Raw genomic sequence first — 19,646 nt, forward strand, 5'->3', positions numbered from 1 at the left:
TGTGAGTCTCTGCATCTGTTTCATCAGTTGCTTAATGAAGCCTCTCTGATGACACTTATGCTAGGCTCCTCTCTGCACATATAACACAGTATCATTAATAGTGTCAGGGTGAGCTCCTTTTCATGGCATGGGTCTCAGGCTGGCCTAGTCACTGCTCTATCTTTACCCCTGTACATCTTGTAGGCAGGACAAATAGTAGGTTGAAGGTTTTGTGGCTGGGTTGGTAGCCTAGTCCCTTCATTGAAAGTCTTGCCTGGTTAGAGAGAATGGCTGGTTCAGTCTCCATTTTCCCCGTTGCTAGGAGTTTTAGCTAGGATCTCCCTCATAGATTCCTGGGAGTTTCCCTTGTCCTAGGTTTCTAGCTTGTCCCAAAGATTTGCCCCCTGTCCCCTACCCGCTACTTCCTGTTCCAATCCCTACACTCACCCTCACCCTCACAGTCTCATTCTCCTGGCCACCCAGAGTGTCTGTTCTATTTCTCTTACTTAGTAAGATTCACACATTCCCTCCTTGAGGCCACCTCCTTTCTTCTTTGGGTATATAAACTGTAGCATGGTTTTCCTTTATAGTTAATATCCACTTATAAGTGAGTACATACCATGTTTATCATTCTGGGTCAGAGTTATCTCAGTCAGGATGATCTTTTCTAGTTCCATCCACTTGTCTGCAAATTTCATGATGTCAGTTATTTTTAATAGTTGAGTAAAATAGAATTTTAATTCAGAACATGGGTGCTCTGGAAAGAGATCACATCCAAAGACCTTCTAGGTCTGTGTGATCCAGCTAGAATATAAACACACCTTTAATCCAGGAGACAGAGGCAAGCAGATCTGCGTTCAAGGCCAGCCTGGTATAGAGCAAGTTTCAGGTAAAGAAAAGCTTAGATCCAGGCATGGTGGTACATGCCTTTAATCCCAAACTATGAGAGTAAAGTTAGTTTGTAGAAGGAAGCACTCATGTTTGAAAGTGATGTCTAATTGAGTGGCAGAAAAAGTGACAAAATCAGAGAAAGATTTGACAGAACAGGATACGCCCAACTCTCATGAGAAGAGAGAGGGAAGGGAAGCTACTTCAGGGGCAGTGCAGAGGGAGGAGGCAGTTTTGCCAGGACAGCAATCGAGAGAGGGGTTGCAGAGAGAGAGAACTCAGGCGCAGACCGAATGAGCCAGAGAATGAGAAGGATTGCAACAGTTATCTTGAGGCCAGGCAGAGCAATTCAGGGGCCTGAGAGAGAAGCCAGATTGAATAAGTCACCTGGGAGAGGAGTTTGAGCCAGAACAGCTGAGTTGAACCCCCCCAGCTTAGAGCTAAGTAAGAACAAGAAAGGGTGAGCTCATTAAGCAGTAAGTCTCAGAGGCTGAATACATTCTAGGCTTAGGTTAGCAGACAGAGGCAGTAAGCCTCCAAGACAACAGTTGAAACAAATGAGTAAAAATTCCTTTTACACTCCATTATATAATCTTTATCCATTCTTCAGTTGAGGGACATCTAGGTTGCTTCCAGCTTCTGGCTATTACGAATAAAGCTTCTATGAATATAGTTGAGCAAGATGGTGGAGCATCCTTTGGGTATATATATGCCCAGGAGTGGTATAACTGGCTCTTGAAGTAGATTTATTCCCAATTTTTTGAGAAACCACCAAATTGATTTCCTAAGTTCCTTACAAATCTTCACTCCCACCAGCAATAGAGGAATGTTCATCCTGGTTCACATCCTTTACAGCATAAGCTTTCACTTGAATTTTTGATTTTAGCCATTGTGATGGGTGTAAAATGGAATCTCGGAGTTGTTTTGATTTGCATTTCCCTGATGGCTAAGGATGTTGAGCATTTCTGTAAGTGGTTCTCAGCCGTTAGAGATTCTTCTATTGAAAATTTTCTATTTAGCTCTGTATCCCAATTTTTAATTGGGTTATTTGGTTTGTTGATGTCTAGTTTCTTCAGTTCTTTAGTTCTGTGTATATTTGGATATCAGCCTTCTGTCGGTGGGGTTGGTAAAGATTTTTCCCATTCTGCATCCGCTGCTTTGTCCTTTTGATGGTATCCTTTGCCTTACTGAAGCTTTTCAGTTTGATGAGGTTCCATTTATTAATTGTTGATCTTAGTGTCTGAGCTATTGGTGTTCTTCTGTTCAGGAAGTGTCTTATGTTGAGGTCTTTGATCCACTCAGACTTGGAAAGGTGATCTATATGGGTCTATTTGTATTCTTCTACATGTAGATATCTAGTTAGACTAGCACCATTTGTTGAAGATGCTTTCTTTTTTCCATTGTATGGTTTTGGCGTCTCTGTCAAAAATCAAGTATCATAGGTGTGTGGGTTTATTTCTGGGTCTTCAATTCTCTTTCTTCCTCAGATTATATGCACATTTTGAAAAAATTTTGTTCAGGAATAGTTTTTTTAAGTTTTTTTTGACAGTAAGTATATTTTATTTTTTATGTCTATTGATATACATTTCAGATACTGGTTTTTATCTTTTGACATTTTGATTGTCTAAAGTAGCCCTGTACATGATATTATTCTAAGTGCTGTTTGTTATCTTCCATTAATGCTGGGCTCAATGTTTTTTATTTTCCTGCAGGATGTCCCTGCTCCAAGCCATTTTCTACAATTTTGGGCGTTGTTCTGGTGAACTCTCTGTGCCTGTTCATTCACAGGGAGTAAAGAGTAAAGGACAAGCTGAGGTGCCTGTCACTTTGTATCAGCACGTGTGTGTTCATGTTTGTGCACTCGTTGCTTCTTTTCATCCCTCACTGTTTCCTGAGCTGGTAAGTGCACTATAAACGTGATACAGTGGAGTTGACACTTTGCTTTCTTTTCACTGAAATTATATTTCATATGTAGAAGAATGTATGAGAATTAATGACAATTGTAAACCCCAATCACCTCAACCTCAAGTTGCACATCTTATTTTTTTCTCATTTGTGTCTTAAGATACAGTAGTTCTTGATACATATAATACTAGATATACTTTTTAGCTAAAATATTTGATAAAACATTTTGCATTGTGCTCAGGGAAGTCTTAAAAAATCCTGTGAGAAGTGGAAAACATGAGAAAGGAATGCTTTATAATGTACTAGTTATGTTTTTGTTGCTAAGATAAAAAAGCAGCTTAAGAAAAGAAGAATTTGTTTTGGTTTAAAGTCCACAAAGGGAGCCCACACAATGGTGCCAGGCATCAGGTGGTGAGAGCAGGCAGCTGAGAGGCCACATCTCAACACAGGAAGCCAAGGTCTTTGGAAGTAGAGCAAGTCTGTATTCCCCCAATGTCTGCCCCAGTGATGGGCTTTCGCCAGCAAGGCCTAAAAGTGTTATAACATCCCTTGACAGTGTTGCCAGCTGGGGACAAATACTTGAACCTGTGGGGGGACATTTTTCATTCAAACCACTATACTTTTTCATAAAAAGTAAATAGTAATACATAATGTTTGGTCCATTATAGATGGTTTTATTTTTAATGTCATTAGATTGGTAAAAAGGTTGAAAATATTTTAGGAAATATTGCCATGTTGCTTGAAAGCTTTTAGAGATGGTGGCTTGCAGGGATTGAGTTAGCACACATAAAATTGGTTTCTCTTCCCCTCGACTCAACACAATGAGTGCATATAGTAGGTGCTCAAGAGAAAGGAATGGCACTGTAGTTCTTTTACATACTAGCATGTAGAGGTTTCCCACTGAGGATCTCTTATTTTGGTTTTTAGTGCTTCTGATTTAGTGTGAGAAATGTAATGTTTGTATTCATGAGCATCTGCCTGGTAATAAATGGAACTTTATGTTTTTCATTAGGATGCTGTTCTGTTGAACGCTGTGCTTAGTACTCATATGACTACCTCATTGTTAGCGATGGATGTGTGGTGCTTCCTTGCTCGGTAAAAAGTGCCATTTCTGTGTTTGGATTGGGTTGCAGTAGTGACCAACAGCAAATAATTTTAAGTTTATAGGAAAGTTCTGTTTCTATAGTCTTTTAACAACACTTCAAAAATGCTTAGATTTCATGTCATTACTCTTAAGCTTGAAAACAAGTATCCTCATTTTTTTTTTTAAATATACAAAGTGAATGTTGAGGCAGTCTATGATGTTCCTTGGTGATGGGTGAAGGTATATTATCTTTAACTTATATGTATATTCAATTATGAAAGATAATTGTGTTTAATGTTTAGATTTGGGCCCATCTCTAAGTCTTATTACATATATGCAAACATTCTAAATTCTGATGAAAATCTAAAGCTTAAAACACTTTTGGTATAAGACATTGGATAAAGGATGCTCAGCTTGTACTAGTTCACATGTCCTCTGCCTAATTGGAAACTAAGTGCCTTTTTTAATATCACAGATATGGGACTGCTGAACTAGGTGCACACCATGTCACCTTAGTGGCTCATCTGGTAAGTACATTCAATAACCTAAAACATCTACTTTCTGTTTTCTTTGAATATGTGTTGTTTTTTGTATGTTAATAAAAATTGAAGAATAATAGCTAAATTTCATGCTATTTATTATCAATAGTTAATTTAATGCTGGTATAAAAAACTAGTAAAACATCCAGTGTATAAAGTGGAGAAATGCTCTCGTTTTGAGAATTTTAGAGTTCCACTGTTTGTTGTGGTGAAAGAAAAGTCTAGGTCAATTGAGAGTGTGTTTAAAATGGAATGGAAGGTGAAAGTGAAAATGTTGTGATATTGGTCTCTAAGTGCTCATCTCTAATATACCTTTAGGTCTCCTATGATTTTGTTATGTTTTAATCAGGATGGTGTGAAAGGGCTTCATTGATTGTGATCTCTGTTCTTAGGGAATGATTTGTCATTGAGTACAAGCATACATGGATTTAATGGTTTCTTTAATGGTGATTTTTTTTTTTAAATATGAGATGTGTTCTATATGAAGCACTTTTGACATTTTTGTCACTGCCTTTATCCCTAGCCTTTGACATGATCATATCTGAGCCCGGTCACCCTTGGCTTCTTAGTGGTTACTGTGTACTATATCTCTGCCTTTTCTTTAATGGCTGTATACTCCAATGAAGAGTAGCATACCCTAAACAGCCGGCATCATACCTCTGTAGCTCACAGCCTGGCACTTACTGTTGGAGAGAGTGATCCCTTACATGTCTTCACTCTTTGTTACTTATTTTTTTAAATAAAAAAATTCATCATTTTTGAATAATAAAAACTTTTTTTTTTTTTAAGATTATATGTGCCTGTGTGTATATGGGCAGGTAAATGCAGATTTCCACAGAGGCCAGGTGTCACAGGTGTCAGATCCATGGGAGCTGGATTACAGGCAGTTTATTAGTGGCTTGATCTGGGTGCTGGAAACCAAATTCAGGCTCTCTCCAAGTTTGTACTTCAGGGCTCTCTCTCCAGTTCCTCTTAGTTTGTAGTTTTTTAAAACAAGCTATCTTATTTAGTCTAGGCTGGCTTTTAACTCAAGGTGTTCTTGCCTCAGCCTTCTGAGGGTTAGGGTTCTCTTAAAATGCTAACTCAATCTTCAGTGTACATTACTGTGCTTACATTTTTTTAAAATGACATAAATTATTTTGAGTAGTAACATTAACATACATAGTTACCAGAGTGGTAATTACAGTGTTTTTAAATGTAGCCTAAGAGTTCCTTCTCATTATCAAAGCAACCAAGTTTCTTTGAAGCAAAGAAATTTACAATAGCTTTGAATTAAAAATTAATGATAGCTACAGTCTTGTGTCTCAGAAAGTCTCATTAGTATTTTTGGCATATAATTATGTCTTACAATCTGACTGGTTTTAAATCTTTCTCTTCTCTCCTGTCTTCCAGATAAAATCTTGCCCTGGAGAGTGTATCCAGCTTAGCAACCTATCAGCACTGTTGAAGCGTCTCTTTTTCTTCATGGCCCCACTCTATCAGGCAAGGGTATCTTCTGTGTCAGTGTCTTTAATGGAACTCAGATCTCCTCCCCTTTATTCTGTATTTAAGTGTAGTATAACTGAAACACAAATGAACATTGATGTTTTGGCAGTTGGTTTTAGGTCTGTAGATTTTGATATCCTGTTTCAGGTTACAGATGATCTGACTTAGTCTTCCTGAGCTACCCTTCTCTCTCTCTCTCTCTCTCTCTCTCTCTCTCTCTCTCTCTCTCCCTCCCTCCCTCCCTCCCTCTCTCTCTCTCTCTCTCTCTCTTTTTCTGTACCTTTAAGATACTGTGGGCTATGAGCTAGCTTTGTGTCTTTGTATTCCATTTATTAATTTTATTATGCTTTGAATGATACATCTTAGTTTTTCAGAGTAAATAAAATTGACTTTTACGGGAAAATTCCAAGTATGACAGCCTCAGTTGCCCACTGTTGTGAAGTCACCCAGCTTTGTCATGATTGAGATTCCTATCTCATGGGCCTGTGTAGTCTTCTGCAGTCTGCGAGATTGGAACTGAACTTTCACTATGGCAACTCCAGTAGCAGGGTGTTTGTTTGCTTGTGTTTTGGACTCTGACCAAATGCAGTGGTGGGTGTGAATAAGGCTCAGCAGTTTGCTTGTATTATTAAGCACTTAACATGACCCACTAGGTTCAGGAAAGAAATTTGCCTGTAAAGCCCTTTGGCCTTGGCTTGGATCCCTGACTTACATCAGTGATACAGCATTGACCCACATCGGATTGGATATGTTTTACTACAGCTGACACATGTTTCTGTTTCCATGGGGAGAATAACAGAATACTGAGCTATAATACATATTCAACTTATTTTAGTTGTTAACCTGGTTGAGGGAAAAGTAATGTACCTTATTTAAACATAATAACAATTGTGTTTTACTTCTGTTGCTATGATAAGACACTGACAAAAAAGCAACTTTACGGAAGAGAATTGATTTGGCTGAAAATCCAGGTGTAAGTTCGTCATTGCAGGGCGGTCAAGGCAGGAAATTGAGTCAGTCATTTCACATCTGAAGTTAAGATGGGAGAGAAATGAGTGCATACATGCTAGCTTGTGCTGAGCTCAGTTTTCCACTCTCCTCACCGGTCAGGACTCCCTGCCTAGGGAATGGTAACTTCCACAGCAGGCTGGATCTAAAGGAGCAATCTTAGTTTTCTACATAATGTTTTCTTGTACTTCACTCTTCTTGTTTGAACTGTCAGTCCCAGCAGTTTAAAGTATTTAAAGTGATGTTTCAACCTCAGCATAGAGTCATGAACTTTTTTGTTGTTTTGTTTTTCCAAGATAGCGTTTCTTTGTGTAGCTCTGATTGTCCTGGACCGAGCTCTGTAGACCAGGCTGGCCTGCCTTTGCCTCTGGGATTAAAATGTGCCCCACCACTGCCCATCAGTCTTGAAGTCTTAAGTGATCAGTCTTGGTAACACCTTTTTAAAAACAATTTTATTGTGTAGGACATTGTATGTCATTTGTTTTTTAAAAGGGAACTTATTCATTGATTGATTTGACTGTATTCTAAGGAAGAATGGTTCTTGAGCTGATTTTCCCAGTCAACCAAATCATGGCTTTCTTGATGCAGTTCAACTATTTACTGCTAAAGTTATTATAATTGACACTTGGCTCCTGAAGGATCCATTTTTCCACCTGTAGCCTCTGTCACAGATGACCACACAATCTCTTGCTTGTCATCTTGTCAGCTAAATATTTTCTGCAAATAAAATAGAATTCATATGTAATATATAATACAAAGGTCCAACTACCGAGTTTAATGTATTGCTTTGGTCTTAGAAGGGATTTTGTTCATTTTTGTTGAGATTTTGTTTCGTTAGTGAAGTATAGAAACTTTAAATTGAATTCTTAATTTTTGTAAATACACTAGTGTACTTCTTAATTAGGTTCTACAGATTTAGCAATTAAATAGACTATCATTTATTTTTTCAACCAAAATCTAATTAACATTTGTATTACTGTTTTGAACTTTCAGTTCCTATATTTATTAAGTCTTCTTGACATTTGCATTTTAACGACTAGTATTGTTTTTCTGTTAACATGGTAAGCATTTTGGATTGTATTTTAATGGAAGGACAGATTTACTAATCACAATCATTTTTGTTGAGGTTGTTGTTTGTTTTGTTTTGTAACTTCCTTTTGGAAAACTAATTTAGTATGTCCTTTAAGGCATAGCATAGCCACCTAGTCCATTTGAAAACTGGACCTATGATCTTTGGCTTAATATTCTCAAATGCAGTAAAATAAGATAAAAGCCAGGAGAGGGGTGAATTAATTTTGTCATCTGGAATATTAGTTTGAGCCAGTTATATAAAGTGATAAGTACTTGTAAGATGCAGATCTAATGGGTAGAAAGAAGATAAAATATCTGGTATGAATAATAATGAAGTAAACATTATTTAATACTCCTTAGTGCATTTTGTATCATGCTTTATAAGTGTGATTTTTTTTCATTTTGGAAACAAATACAGCAGCAATAAAAATAATCATTCTGGTTTATGTCATGTTGGTCTGATACTCAGTGATCTTACTGTGCATTTAAAAAGCAGATAGATTAAAGAAAATTGTTTGTTAACACAGGATCTGAATATGTGGCCCTGGCTGCCCTGGAATACACTATGTTGACTAGAGCTATCTTAAACTTGTAGAGATCCTTATGCCTCTGCCTCCTGAATGCTGAGTTGTGGCATGTACCACCATACCTGGCATAAGTGTTGAAATAAACCTTAGTTCTTATGTATCCAGTCATCCATTAGTCTGAAGTTTCTCATTTCATTGTCAACTTATTTCAGGTGGAATTTATCCAGAGATTTCCTCCAAAAGAAGTAGACAACTTGCCTCTGTGGCAGCATATCTCCTTCCAGGCATTATCTGCTGATCTCAGGAAACGAGCTGCATATGAAGTGTTCAGAGTATGCACAGCACAGTGCAGGAAGTGGTTGAGCAGTGATCACACTTTGGCAGAACTTGGCTTTCTGGTGAGATGTTTAGTAAGCACTGTTTTAGGTAATAGGTACTCTCTGTGCATGTGCTCTCCTTCAAAACCTAGCAATATTTTTAGATCTGTATATTATAAAAGGATCTTTGAGAAAATTACATTGATCAATGTAAATTGTCTTGTTGAGCAGGAAGGGTTCTGTTGGTTCAGACACATTTGGAAAGCATGGCAACACCTCATTCACTATTTTTACCAGCACTTGACTGGATGAAGCAGATATGATTCCCTTCTCCCTTACCACGCTGCCCTGGATAGCTTTGAACTCATAACTTTAACTTAGCTACCTTAGTGCTTGGTGATCGGTGTGTGCCGTTATGACCAGCTTAAACATGATTCTTTTATACATTTTATAGAAACCTGTTCTGAGCCTTTATGTTACTTACTTGCTTCCTCATAAAACAAGAGATTCACCTATAAGTAGAAAATACATGCATTTAAAAATGACCAGATACAGTACATGCAGTTGACTGTCCCTCTTCAGTCTTCATTTGCTTATTCATTTGTTCAACAAGTGTACTTTGAGTGCTCTTATGAAGCAAATTTTGTTTTAGCCATTGGGCAATAGATATCACAGGAAACAATTAGAACCCTATCCTTTCAGATATATATTCTTGAAAAGCAGTACACAATATAAATGCCTCTTCATGGTAAGTATGCAAAGCTTAGCAGGGATAAAGTATACATTCAGTGACTTGAAGACTCTTTTAGTTTTTAGTTAGAAGTTGCTCAGGGCATACATTTTCACACTGAGTTGTCCTTCTGTTCTGTTGTAAAATGGCAGTTGACCATAATTATTAAGGTAGTTTAAAACGTTTACATAAAACCAAAGAAAATTTTTATCATAGCCAGTCATGAGTAGGTTAATGTGTCATTTATATTTAATGTGTACTAGTTTCTAATTGTTCAGCAGTCAGTCAGACTCTCAATATGCATTATACTTTTATAATAAAAAATATTTTGGTTATATTAGGTAAAAGCCTTAATCTTCTAAAATTGTGTGATTTTAAAAACTCATACTAAAATGTATTCATTTGTAAAAGGAAATAGATTAATGTTGAATGAGATGTTATAGAGCAATTCCAACGTGAGTGTGGGTATTGAAGTACGGCCTTCACCACCCCCAGACCTTAGTACAAGCCAGAAAGAAATCTGAGTAGTTATATGTAGATGCAAAACTCAATCCAGAAGGGTTTTTTGTTGGTTTGTTTTCTTGAGACAAGATTTCTTTGTGTGCCCTTGGCTGTCCTGGACTTGCTTGTAGACCAGGATGGCCTTGAACTCACAGCAGTCCACCAGCCTCTGCCTCCCTGAGTACTGGGAGACAGTGTGTTTTTTAAGTGCAGTATTTGCTTATAAAATGGGGTGTTTCTGTAGCATCTCATGGTAAAACACCAGAACTCATAAAAATCTAGTAACCTACACAGATTGCTGGGTGCACAGTGTTTGTGTGTGTATATATATAATTTTTTTAGTGATGGGTATTTTAAAGTAGGCTACCCTTGCTCACTGTGTTTTAGGTTTTTATTACCATGACAAACGCAATGACCATAAGCAACTCAGGAGGAAAGAGGTTATTTCAGCTTAGAGTCCCCATTATCAAGGGACAGCGGGGCAGGCACTCAAGGCAGGAACTGAAGCAGAATTCTGGAGGAATCCCACTTCTGAGCTCTCTCCCCATCACATTCTCAGCCTGCTCTTGTCGACAGTTAGAACCTGCTTATGGCGGGGGAGGGGGCAGGTGGCACAACCTTCCACACCAATCAATAACCAATCAAGAAAATGCCCTACACACTTGCTTACAGATACTTTGATGGAGGTATATTTTTAACTGAGGTTCCTCTTCCCAGATAATTCTAGCTTATGTCAAGTTGTGAAAAACAAAACATAAACAAACAAACCGAGCCAACCAACCAGAGTAACAACAGAAAGTCACAGCATCATATGCACAAAACATAGTAAAATTCAATACTATTGCTATTTTAAATGAAAATTTCAAAATGTCTATGTGAATTTTTATAAAAAGTAATGAGTAATTCATACAGTGTTTGTCATTGGGCCTCTGGTCCTTTAGACTAGATTTATCTATCAACTCAGACTTCCCTTTCCTCTCCTTTTAGAACACAGCACTCTCTGCATTGTTTACTGTATGTAATTCTGCTGGCGACACTTTGGATACTAGACAACTAACTGTGGTCACTGAAGTTGTGGGTCAGCTGTGGGCTTCTCTAAACACTGAACAAGTAAGGAAAACTACTCATTTCTGTAAAAACTACAGAATATTGACAAGAGGATATTGGAGTTCCCCTGTAGATTAAAATTTCTAATTTCTTGAGGGGATGGATAAAAGTTATGATTAGAATTCACTGAACTGTGTTTTCTCCCAGGCAGTTGTTGCATATGCGTGTATGGGTGAAGGAGTGTTGTCATGTGTTCTGTGCATATGTGGAGGCCAGAGGCTAACACTGGGTGTCTTCTTGACTGTGCTTGACCTTAGTTTTTGAGCTAGCATCTCTCATTGAACCTGGAGCTGCAGGGATCTGATTGTGTGTGCTGCCCTTCTTCCCATCACTGTGGGCACAGATGAGCCGTGCTCACATTCAGCTTGTGTGGGGGTTCTGGGACTCAGGAACTTGGGTCCTCATACGTGTACATTAGGCACTTCACTATAGCCAACCTCCTTAGGCCCTTTCAGGCAGGGTTTTTTGTTTTTGTTTTTGTTTTTTAAATGTGATAAAAGATTAATCTTAGACCCTACCAAACTGGCAGTCACAGCCCATCTACCTATGTTTATGAACTTGTTGGACCCTTTTTAAAGGTAAGTTTTATTTTTTTCCCTGTGTTGGATTAATATCTACTTGTCATTTTGAGGTTTTTTAATAAAACAATTTAGATGACAACAGTGAGTTAACTTAAAAGTGAAAGGGACTAGTAATTTGTATTACTAGCTAATTTGTATTCCTCTTCCCAGCAAAGCTAGGAAGTCAAGTGATTATTAGGCTAAAGTTAGAACATATGCCCTACATACTGTTGTAAACTTATATTTCTTATTTTAAAGATCAAAATCCAACGTTTGTTTTCTCTGACTGAACAAGTGACCTCTGGCAACCAGAGGAACCTAAGAGCAAAACCCAAACTTTGGGAAAGTATTAGAAATTATTTTGCAGATAATGGCTTGGGGGGGGAAAGTATTAGAAATTATTTTGCAGATAATGGCTTGGGGGAGGGCAGGGATTTGGGTTTCCTAGAGATCAAATTTAGGGTATCATGTATGCTCTACTACTGAGCTACACCCTAAGCCCTGCAGAAAGACCAGGTTTTATGATCCATTTTTATGGTCACGTTACCACCTGCAGTGGTGTCCCTTCAGCAAGAGGCTGCTACTGATAATTATATGTCACACAGCCATTCAGCATACCTGTGCTGGGATGTGGCATCACAGCAGTGTGACATATCACTAACTGTGACAAGAGTAATTAGACCCCCTTTAAATCACCTGGATTTGAATGATGGCTCTCCATTTCCTAGCCACGTGATTCCTCAGTTTGTTAATACTAAGGTGGGGATGCTATTATCTACCACTCATAGCTGACATAAAGCATATATATAGGTGAGGTCAATTCTAAACCACATGTATTGACTGGTATATAATGAATGCTTGGTAAAATCCTGCTATTGTAGCTATTATTGTGTGTGTCTTAGTTAGGCTTTCTGTTTTGATGCAATACCATGACCAAAAGCAACTCGAAGAGGAAAGATTTCATTTTACATCTTATAACCCTCCACCCAGGAAAGTCAAGGCAGGAGCCCAGTGATAGAACAAGTGCAGATGCTTGGAGGAGTGATGTTTACTGACTCGCTCCTTATGACTTGCCCTATCTGCTTTCTTACAGCACTCAGGACCACCTGCCCAGGGGTGGCACCACCCACAGAGACTCTACAGTTTATCTACAAGCAGTCTATTGGAGGAATTCTCATAATTGAGGTTCTTCCCTAATAACTGGCTTGTGTAGTTGAGGAAAAACTCTTACATCATGTAGTTCTAAATTCTCACAAAAATTATTTTTGTTTCTTGTTCAAGGTAATCAGCCAACCTTACGTTCAACAGACATGTAGCCTTTTACTTCAGCTACTGGCATTCTGCATCCAAACTGTAGATCTGCAGCTGATAAGTCAGGTAATAAGAAAGGTCAAGTTGGCTCTTGCCTTATTGTTTGTGAACTGCAATGATCTTTAGCCCATTCTCCCTTTTCTCCTTTGTCTCCGCCCTCCCCCTTAAGTTTTATGGAGCCCAGACTGGCCTCAAGCTCATTAGGTAGCAGAGAATGAATGCCTTTGAACTTCGTTTCCTCCTGCCTTTATCGCTAGAATAAATTTTTATGCAGTGCTGGGAAACTGAATCTAGGGCTTGGCGCATACTAGGCAAGCATTCTACCATCTGAGCTACATCTCCAGCCCCTGTAAATGTTTCCTCATAAACTGAATGTATCATTTTACTTGTTTTCATCAAGATTGTTACCTAATGTCTTTCTTCCTTCTATTCGTGTTCTTGCCACTTGGCTATATACTGGGTTCTTTTCTGACTGGTTTAGTAGCAAAGCACACATGAGTTGGAGGCAAGAGACTGTGGTGGGAAGCTACATTAACAACTCTGATCTGATGTTAGTTCTTACTCAGTTTCCACAATTGAGGCTTGTAGACCAGCCATTGGCTGTTCTGGATTTTGTCTCTTCCCCTACAAGCACACCTTGACAGTAAGGAGCGCGCGCGCACACACACACACACACACACACACACGCCTTTTAACTGCTCTTTGTTTTCACCTCTTTAGGTTGTAACTGTACTGACCCCGCTAATTAAACTAGAGCTTCCCGACCACGTCTCTTTAGCAGTGCTGGATTTTATATCTTCTCTGGGCAAACTTTTTATACCTAAAGATATCCAGGTAATACACTTTTAACAAAAATACAAAATGTCTATAATGACTAGGGGAATTTTAAGCTTTTGATTGCTTTGTTTGGTTTTGAGACAGGGCCTCATGTTGTAGCCTAGCCTGACCTAGAACCTGAGGCAGTTGTATTGCTTCGGCCTTCTTAAGTGCTGGGCTGTGGTGTGAGCCACACTGGGTATAGGTTTTTGATTTCTAAAGATGTGTAAGTTTACTAGCCAAAAGTTGTGGAAAAGATACTTTCAAATAAGGGTAGTTGTCAAAATGGAGCACATTTTAAGTTATTCTTTTAAAAAATATGAATTGGCATACAAAATTGATCAAGTTACCTAGTTTTTGAGGACTTTTAATCCAGCAGCATGGCTGTTCAAGACCTTGTAGGTCTATGTAATCTGGCTGAGGCAGACATGCCCTGGATTACAGTATGATACAGTTGGACTACCGATACACTCTTAGTAAACACCTTTAATCCCAAACAATAAAAGTAAGATTAGTTTATAGCTGAAGCATCGATGTTTGAAGTGATGTCTAATTGAGGGGCAGACAAAGTGATGGATCAGAGAAAGATTTGACAGAATGAGTCAGAGATAGGATATGCTCAGCTCTCAAGTGAGCATGACAGGAAAGAGGCTTCTTAAGAGCAGTGCAAGGAGAAGGAGTCAGAGGGTTTTTTTAACGGAGTTTTACTGGACAGTTTTACAGGGAAAGGTTGCAGAGAAAACATGCTTAGACACAGGTGAAGACAGAATGAGCCAGAGAATGAGAAGGAGCCAGAAGATTAAAAGCATACTGCTAGAGTTAGTTTGAGGCCAAGCAGAGCAATTCAGTCAGAAGCCAAGAGAAGCCAGTTTGAATCAATCATCTTGGAGAGGAGTTTGGCCCAGAACAGCTGAATTGAACCAGCCAGTGGGAGTTCAGAAAGGATGAATTTATTCAGTAGTAACTCTCAAGAGGATGAACATTCTAGGCCTAGGTTAGAGGCTGGAAGCTGAAATGTTCAAGGTTCAGGTTTACAAAAGATTAGATTGTACAGAGATTAGAAACTTCTAGGCCTAAGCCTAGGAATATATAGGAATGCTCTGTGCTCAGCCTAAGCGGTGTATTCGTACAGCTTGGGTACAACTCTCAACGCATCCCATCATCTGAGGAAGTAATACTTAGAGCACTCTGAGATAGTCTGTTCCAAGAATCTAAAGAAGACACGTGTCTTACAGGCAATGTCCTAGGAGGAAATTCAGTGAGCACAGCTACTGTGTTGGTAAATTCAAGAAACAGCATTTATTTTTAGAGACAGTTCTTTAAGGATATTATAAAATATAAGTAGCTCACAAATATGTATTTTACTTCCAAAATTATATTCTAGAGGCCTAGGGAAAGACTCCTGCCAAATTTTAAGACCTTACTATTAGATTCTCTTAAACTGGGAGCTTTGTCTTACTGTTCTAATAAAGTCTCAGTATTTCTAGATTCTTGGCTTTGCTTTACCTTCAAAGGGGGACTATAAAAAGCTCTGATAAGAACCTTTTCTATAATCAGAAAGTATGAAATACAGTATTTTAGTATGTAGTGATAAAAATCCTTGAATGTCAAAAGGTTCCTTTTACTTGTTCACAAGAAAATGACATCAAATCATCCGTTTCCATCATGTAAACTTGTGGTTCATTAGATAAACATAGATGGTGGCAGCTTTCTTTTCCTTTCTTTTCTTTTCCTTTTAGACAGAAATACCAACTTGCATTTGAGTTGTCATCCTTCTTTTGGGAAAGGGTCTCAACATGTAGCCTATGCTGGTTTCAAATTTACATTCCTATTTCAGCCTTCAGAGTACTTGGCTTGCAGACGTGTGTTCTTTATTATAAAATAACTATTCTAGAGCGCTGTTTTGTTCCTGCAGAGTTATAGATGATACATGGCTGCAGAACCCATGTGACAAATGCTTTGTCATCAGAAATAGCAGTGCCTTACAGATTTGGCCAGGGTAAGGGCAAGTCTTGAAAAAATAGTTGAGATTCATGAGCATTTGCCACACTCAAAGCCATAAGACAGGTCAAATAAGTACCTTCTGTAGGTGCTGGTTTACCTCTTGGTGGTGTAATGACCTAAACTCCCAGTCTTAGCCCCATGAAGCAGCTGACACGTCATAGTAAGTGGTGGTGAGTGCTATGGAAAAATAAAGCAGAGGAGGGGGAAGATGAGGAGATAATTCCAAATGGGGTAAAATCAAGGGAGCCCTTACTAGAGCAGTAGGGGGGTAAAATCAAGGGAAGGGGAAGAAAGCCATGCAGTCTCTGCAAGTGTTCTGAACAGGGGATAGATAAACAGTGGAAAGCCTCGGAGACAGGAGCATGCCTGACTACTCGGTATCTAGTATAGCAATGGTGGTGATGCTTTACAGCTCATTGTAAACCTCTGGTTATACCCTGAAGGGAACTGGAAATTATTAGAAGGATTTGAGCAAGGACATAGGGACAGTGTGTCCCAAAAGTTGACAATATCCTGCAGTTGTTTTTTTCTCCAGCAAGGTTTGGTTCTCTTCATAGGACAAGGTGCTGCCCAACCTGTCTTCTGTTCTTGCTTTATTGATGGCCAACAAGAATTGGCTACTAGAGCAACATACTTTGGAGGCATTTACTCAGTTTGCTGAGGTAAGACTAGCTTATAATATTAACCTTATTTTTAACATTCTAAAACATTTAAAAATGCTGAGATCCTTATGTAACTCAGTTGTGAAATTTCCTGCTGAGGAGATATTAATAATATGCTTATGAGGAGCAATGAAGTGATTTTCCCAATGTTCTCTGATCAGAGAGGATCAAGTATCCTGCCTGACTTGGATCCTGGCTTAGGCAGCACTAGGGATTAGTTCTTGAAGTGAAGCTCTTACTTAGCACATTCCTAGAGAGGAGAGCTCCCTTTGTTGTGAGATGAATGCTTCTGCTCTGACCCATTAGTGTGCAGTCATGTGTTTGGTTTAAGAGTGACTCAAGTAATCAAACCTTGCAGCACTGTGTGTACAGAAGCCAGAATTACACTGTATCTCAAGGCTCTGTAGAACTCTGATTGTACTGCCTTTGAGAAGTCTTGGTTACTACTTTCTTTTAAAATGAGTTTTCAGTTAAGATAGTGTTTTGTTGTTTCGTTTTTGTTTTTTGTTTTTTTGTTTTGTTTTTTTCGAGACAGGGTTTCTCTGTGTAGCCTTGGCTGTCCTGGACTTGCTTTGTAGACCAGGCTGGCCCTGAACTCACAGCAATCTGCCTGCTTTTGCCTCCTGTGTGCTGGGATTAAAGGCGTGTGCCACCACATCTGGCAAGGTAGTTTTTAAAACTAGCAAAATTTTAAAATATACTAAGTTGCTGAACTATAATTGACCTGTCTTGTTTACTGTTTTTTAATAGGGAACAAATCATGAGGAGATAGTTCCACAGTGTCTTGGTTCTGAGGAAATCAAGAACAAAGTTGTAGCCTTTTTGGAAAAGGTATTTATTATTTATATATAAGGTCCATGTTTTATTTTTTATCATATATTTTTAAATTATATATTTCTAAGCACCTTAGCTTAAACATTTTCTTCTTGGTACTTGGGGTTTGAACCAGGGCTTTGCATATGATAGTAAATGCTTTGCTACTAAGCTATCACCCCAGCCTAAACAAACTATAGGGTGTTTCTGCACAGTGCTAATACAGATAGGCTAAACATCTCTAAGCCAAAGTACTCCAAAATCTGACATTGGTGAGCCACCAATGTGAGGAAAAAATAGAAAATACTTTGCAGTGAAATCTTATTTCATGCATAAAATTACTAAAAACAGTGTATAAGATTACCTCGGGGATGGTGTGTGAATTTCATGCTCATACTTGGGTCCTGATTGTCTGTAAAAGAAATCTGAGGCATTTTGTATAAACGTAAAGGGAAAAACAACTTGTATGACTCAGTTAAGAGCATGCATCAGAGAAGTAAATCACTTTAAGTCACTGTACCTGTAAGACTGAGATATAATAACATTGATAACCTGGGCAATAAGATGAAAACATATGCTAATCCTAATTGACTCCAATGTACAAGGCCTATGATTATGGTTTCTACTATACTTTAGTATGATTTTCTAAAACACAGAGTCAGATTTTGTTTTTGTAGATTGGGTCTCCTGGGTGCTGAAATTAAGGTGTACTATCATACCCAGCTCAAGTGGTGCTTCTACAGTTGTTCAGTAAAATCAAAAATTTCAAGTATAGAGATATCATATGTACTCTGAAAATTTAGACATACTAGTATTATGATAGAGAGGCAACTGAAAAACTAATATGCAGACCTGTCAAACCTAGTGACTTAATACCAGGAAAATTACACATAAGCATGTACTTAACTGGGTTCTGTGTATACAACTTACATATATGCATTGTCACTAAACATGTATGTATATGTATTATATTTAAGAGTACTTTATAACAGTAGTAAAAGTACAATTATGAAGTTGAAATTTTATGGTTGGTGTGAGCACAACACAAATTGTATTAAGGGGTTGCAGCATTAGGAGGGTTGAGAACCACTGCATTCAGGGGGACTGTATTCAAGTTACACTAAGAGGAGTCTGTCTAACCTATGACCAGGAAAATTCTAGGTTAAACAAGGATGGTTTTCACAAACTCTCAGCACTTACATTCACATAAACTAGTCAGTCCTTTCATCTTCTGTGTCTCATACCACTTGGTATCTAGTAGACAACACTGGTGTGTCAGTGGGTTTTGGTGATCTTTGACAGACAGGACTTGCAGATGAAACTGAGACTGCCAGCATGGACAGCGTGCAGCAGGAGAAAGGCGCTGACTGGGAGCCCGTTGCTAAGGTGACTGTCGAAGAAGCAAAGGGGTCGGCTTTACAGGTACAGGCTGCTTTTTAGCAGTATGGTTATCAGCCAAACAAGAAATCCTCATGTTGGATTTCAAGGAAAATCTAGGCACGTAAAATTCTCATTTTATGAAAGTTGCACATCAAAAACAAAAAACAAAACTATATACTTTTCCTGAAATGTTACCAACACAGACAAGAACTACAAAAAATAGTTGTAATCATTATACCAAATATACTTTTTATTATTGGTGGTTACATATTGTACCGATGACGACATGATTGTTTCTGACCCACAGATGCCAGTCAGCATGTCCAGCTCACCTCATCTCAAGCCAGCCTCATAAGCACATTTTCTAAACATCACATGTACCTATTGGTAGAAATTTGACACTGTTATGTCCATTCAGAATTGTGTTTTGAACATAGGTAATATAATTTGGAATTGTAGGGCTATAAGAAAACAATGTTCTATACTTATAGTGCAGTAATAATTTTTTTTAGATGTAGCTGCAGGCCTGAATAATATAAATCAGTTATGTTCATAAGTCCTGTGAATTTAAATTGTGACTCCCCTTTAGGAAACCAACTATTAGATCTGGGTCTCCTATCAGTCCCTCTTCCCCTCCCTGTGCAAGATGTCTTGGCTCCAAAAGCATGTTGAAAACTATAGTTTTCATCATTTACAAACTTAGTATTAGGAAATTCACATTTTGTTTTCCGTAATGGTATTTTAAAAGAATACTCATTGATGGTTGTTGGGCAAGACAGCGTTTGTCATTGGGGACCCTAGCACAGGATGTTTCTCGTTCTCCTCTGCCACACACAAATGAGGACACAGAGTAGAAGCACACTTAGGTGTTTTATAACTGGGAAAGGTGCCCTTCTCTGTGATCCTCTACCTACATAACTGTTAAATTATCTTTAGAATGAGTATTGCTGCATTACTTG

The 19,646-nt window shown here is 38.3% G+C and overlaps 1 protein-coding gene across 3 annotated transcripts in view; it reads left to right on the forward strand.

The window, feature by feature from the left end:
- Nucleotides 1–19,646, forward strand: part of FIRRM (FIGNL1 interacting regulator of recombination and mitosis) — a 44,281-nt gene that overhangs the window by 24,106 nt on the left and 529 nt on the right. For 2 of the 3 annotated variants that reach the window (XM_084753497.1, XM_084753499.1), the window contains 11 exons: nt 2,580–2,766; nt 3,785–3,867; nt 4,332–4,383; nt 5,788–5,877; nt 8,699–8,884; nt 11,022–11,144; nt 12,983–13,078; nt 13,733–13,846; nt 16,390–16,494; nt 17,245–17,325; nt 18,610–18,729. In XM_084753497.1, coding sequence (XP_084609623.1) covers nt 2,580–2,766; nt 3,785–3,867; nt 4,332–4,383; nt 5,788–5,877; nt 8,699–8,884; nt 11,022–11,144; nt 12,983–13,078; nt 13,733–13,846; nt 16,390–16,494; nt 17,245–17,325; nt 18,610–18,729 — 1,237 coding nt within the window. The remainder of the gene's footprint in view (nt 1–2,579; nt 2,767–3,784; nt 3,868–4,331; nt 4,384–5,787; nt 5,878–8,698; nt 8,885–11,021; nt 11,145–12,982; nt 13,079–13,732; nt 13,847–16,389; nt 16,495–17,244; nt 17,326–18,609; nt 18,730–19,646) is intronic. The other variant, XM_084753498.1, reaches the window with a different exon arrangement.

Source organism: Acomys minous (assembly GCF_964271855.1).
Source record: "Acomys minous genome assembly, chromosome: 1".
NCBI lineage: Eukaryota > Metazoa > Chordata > Mammalia > Rodentia > Muridae > Acomys > Acomys minous.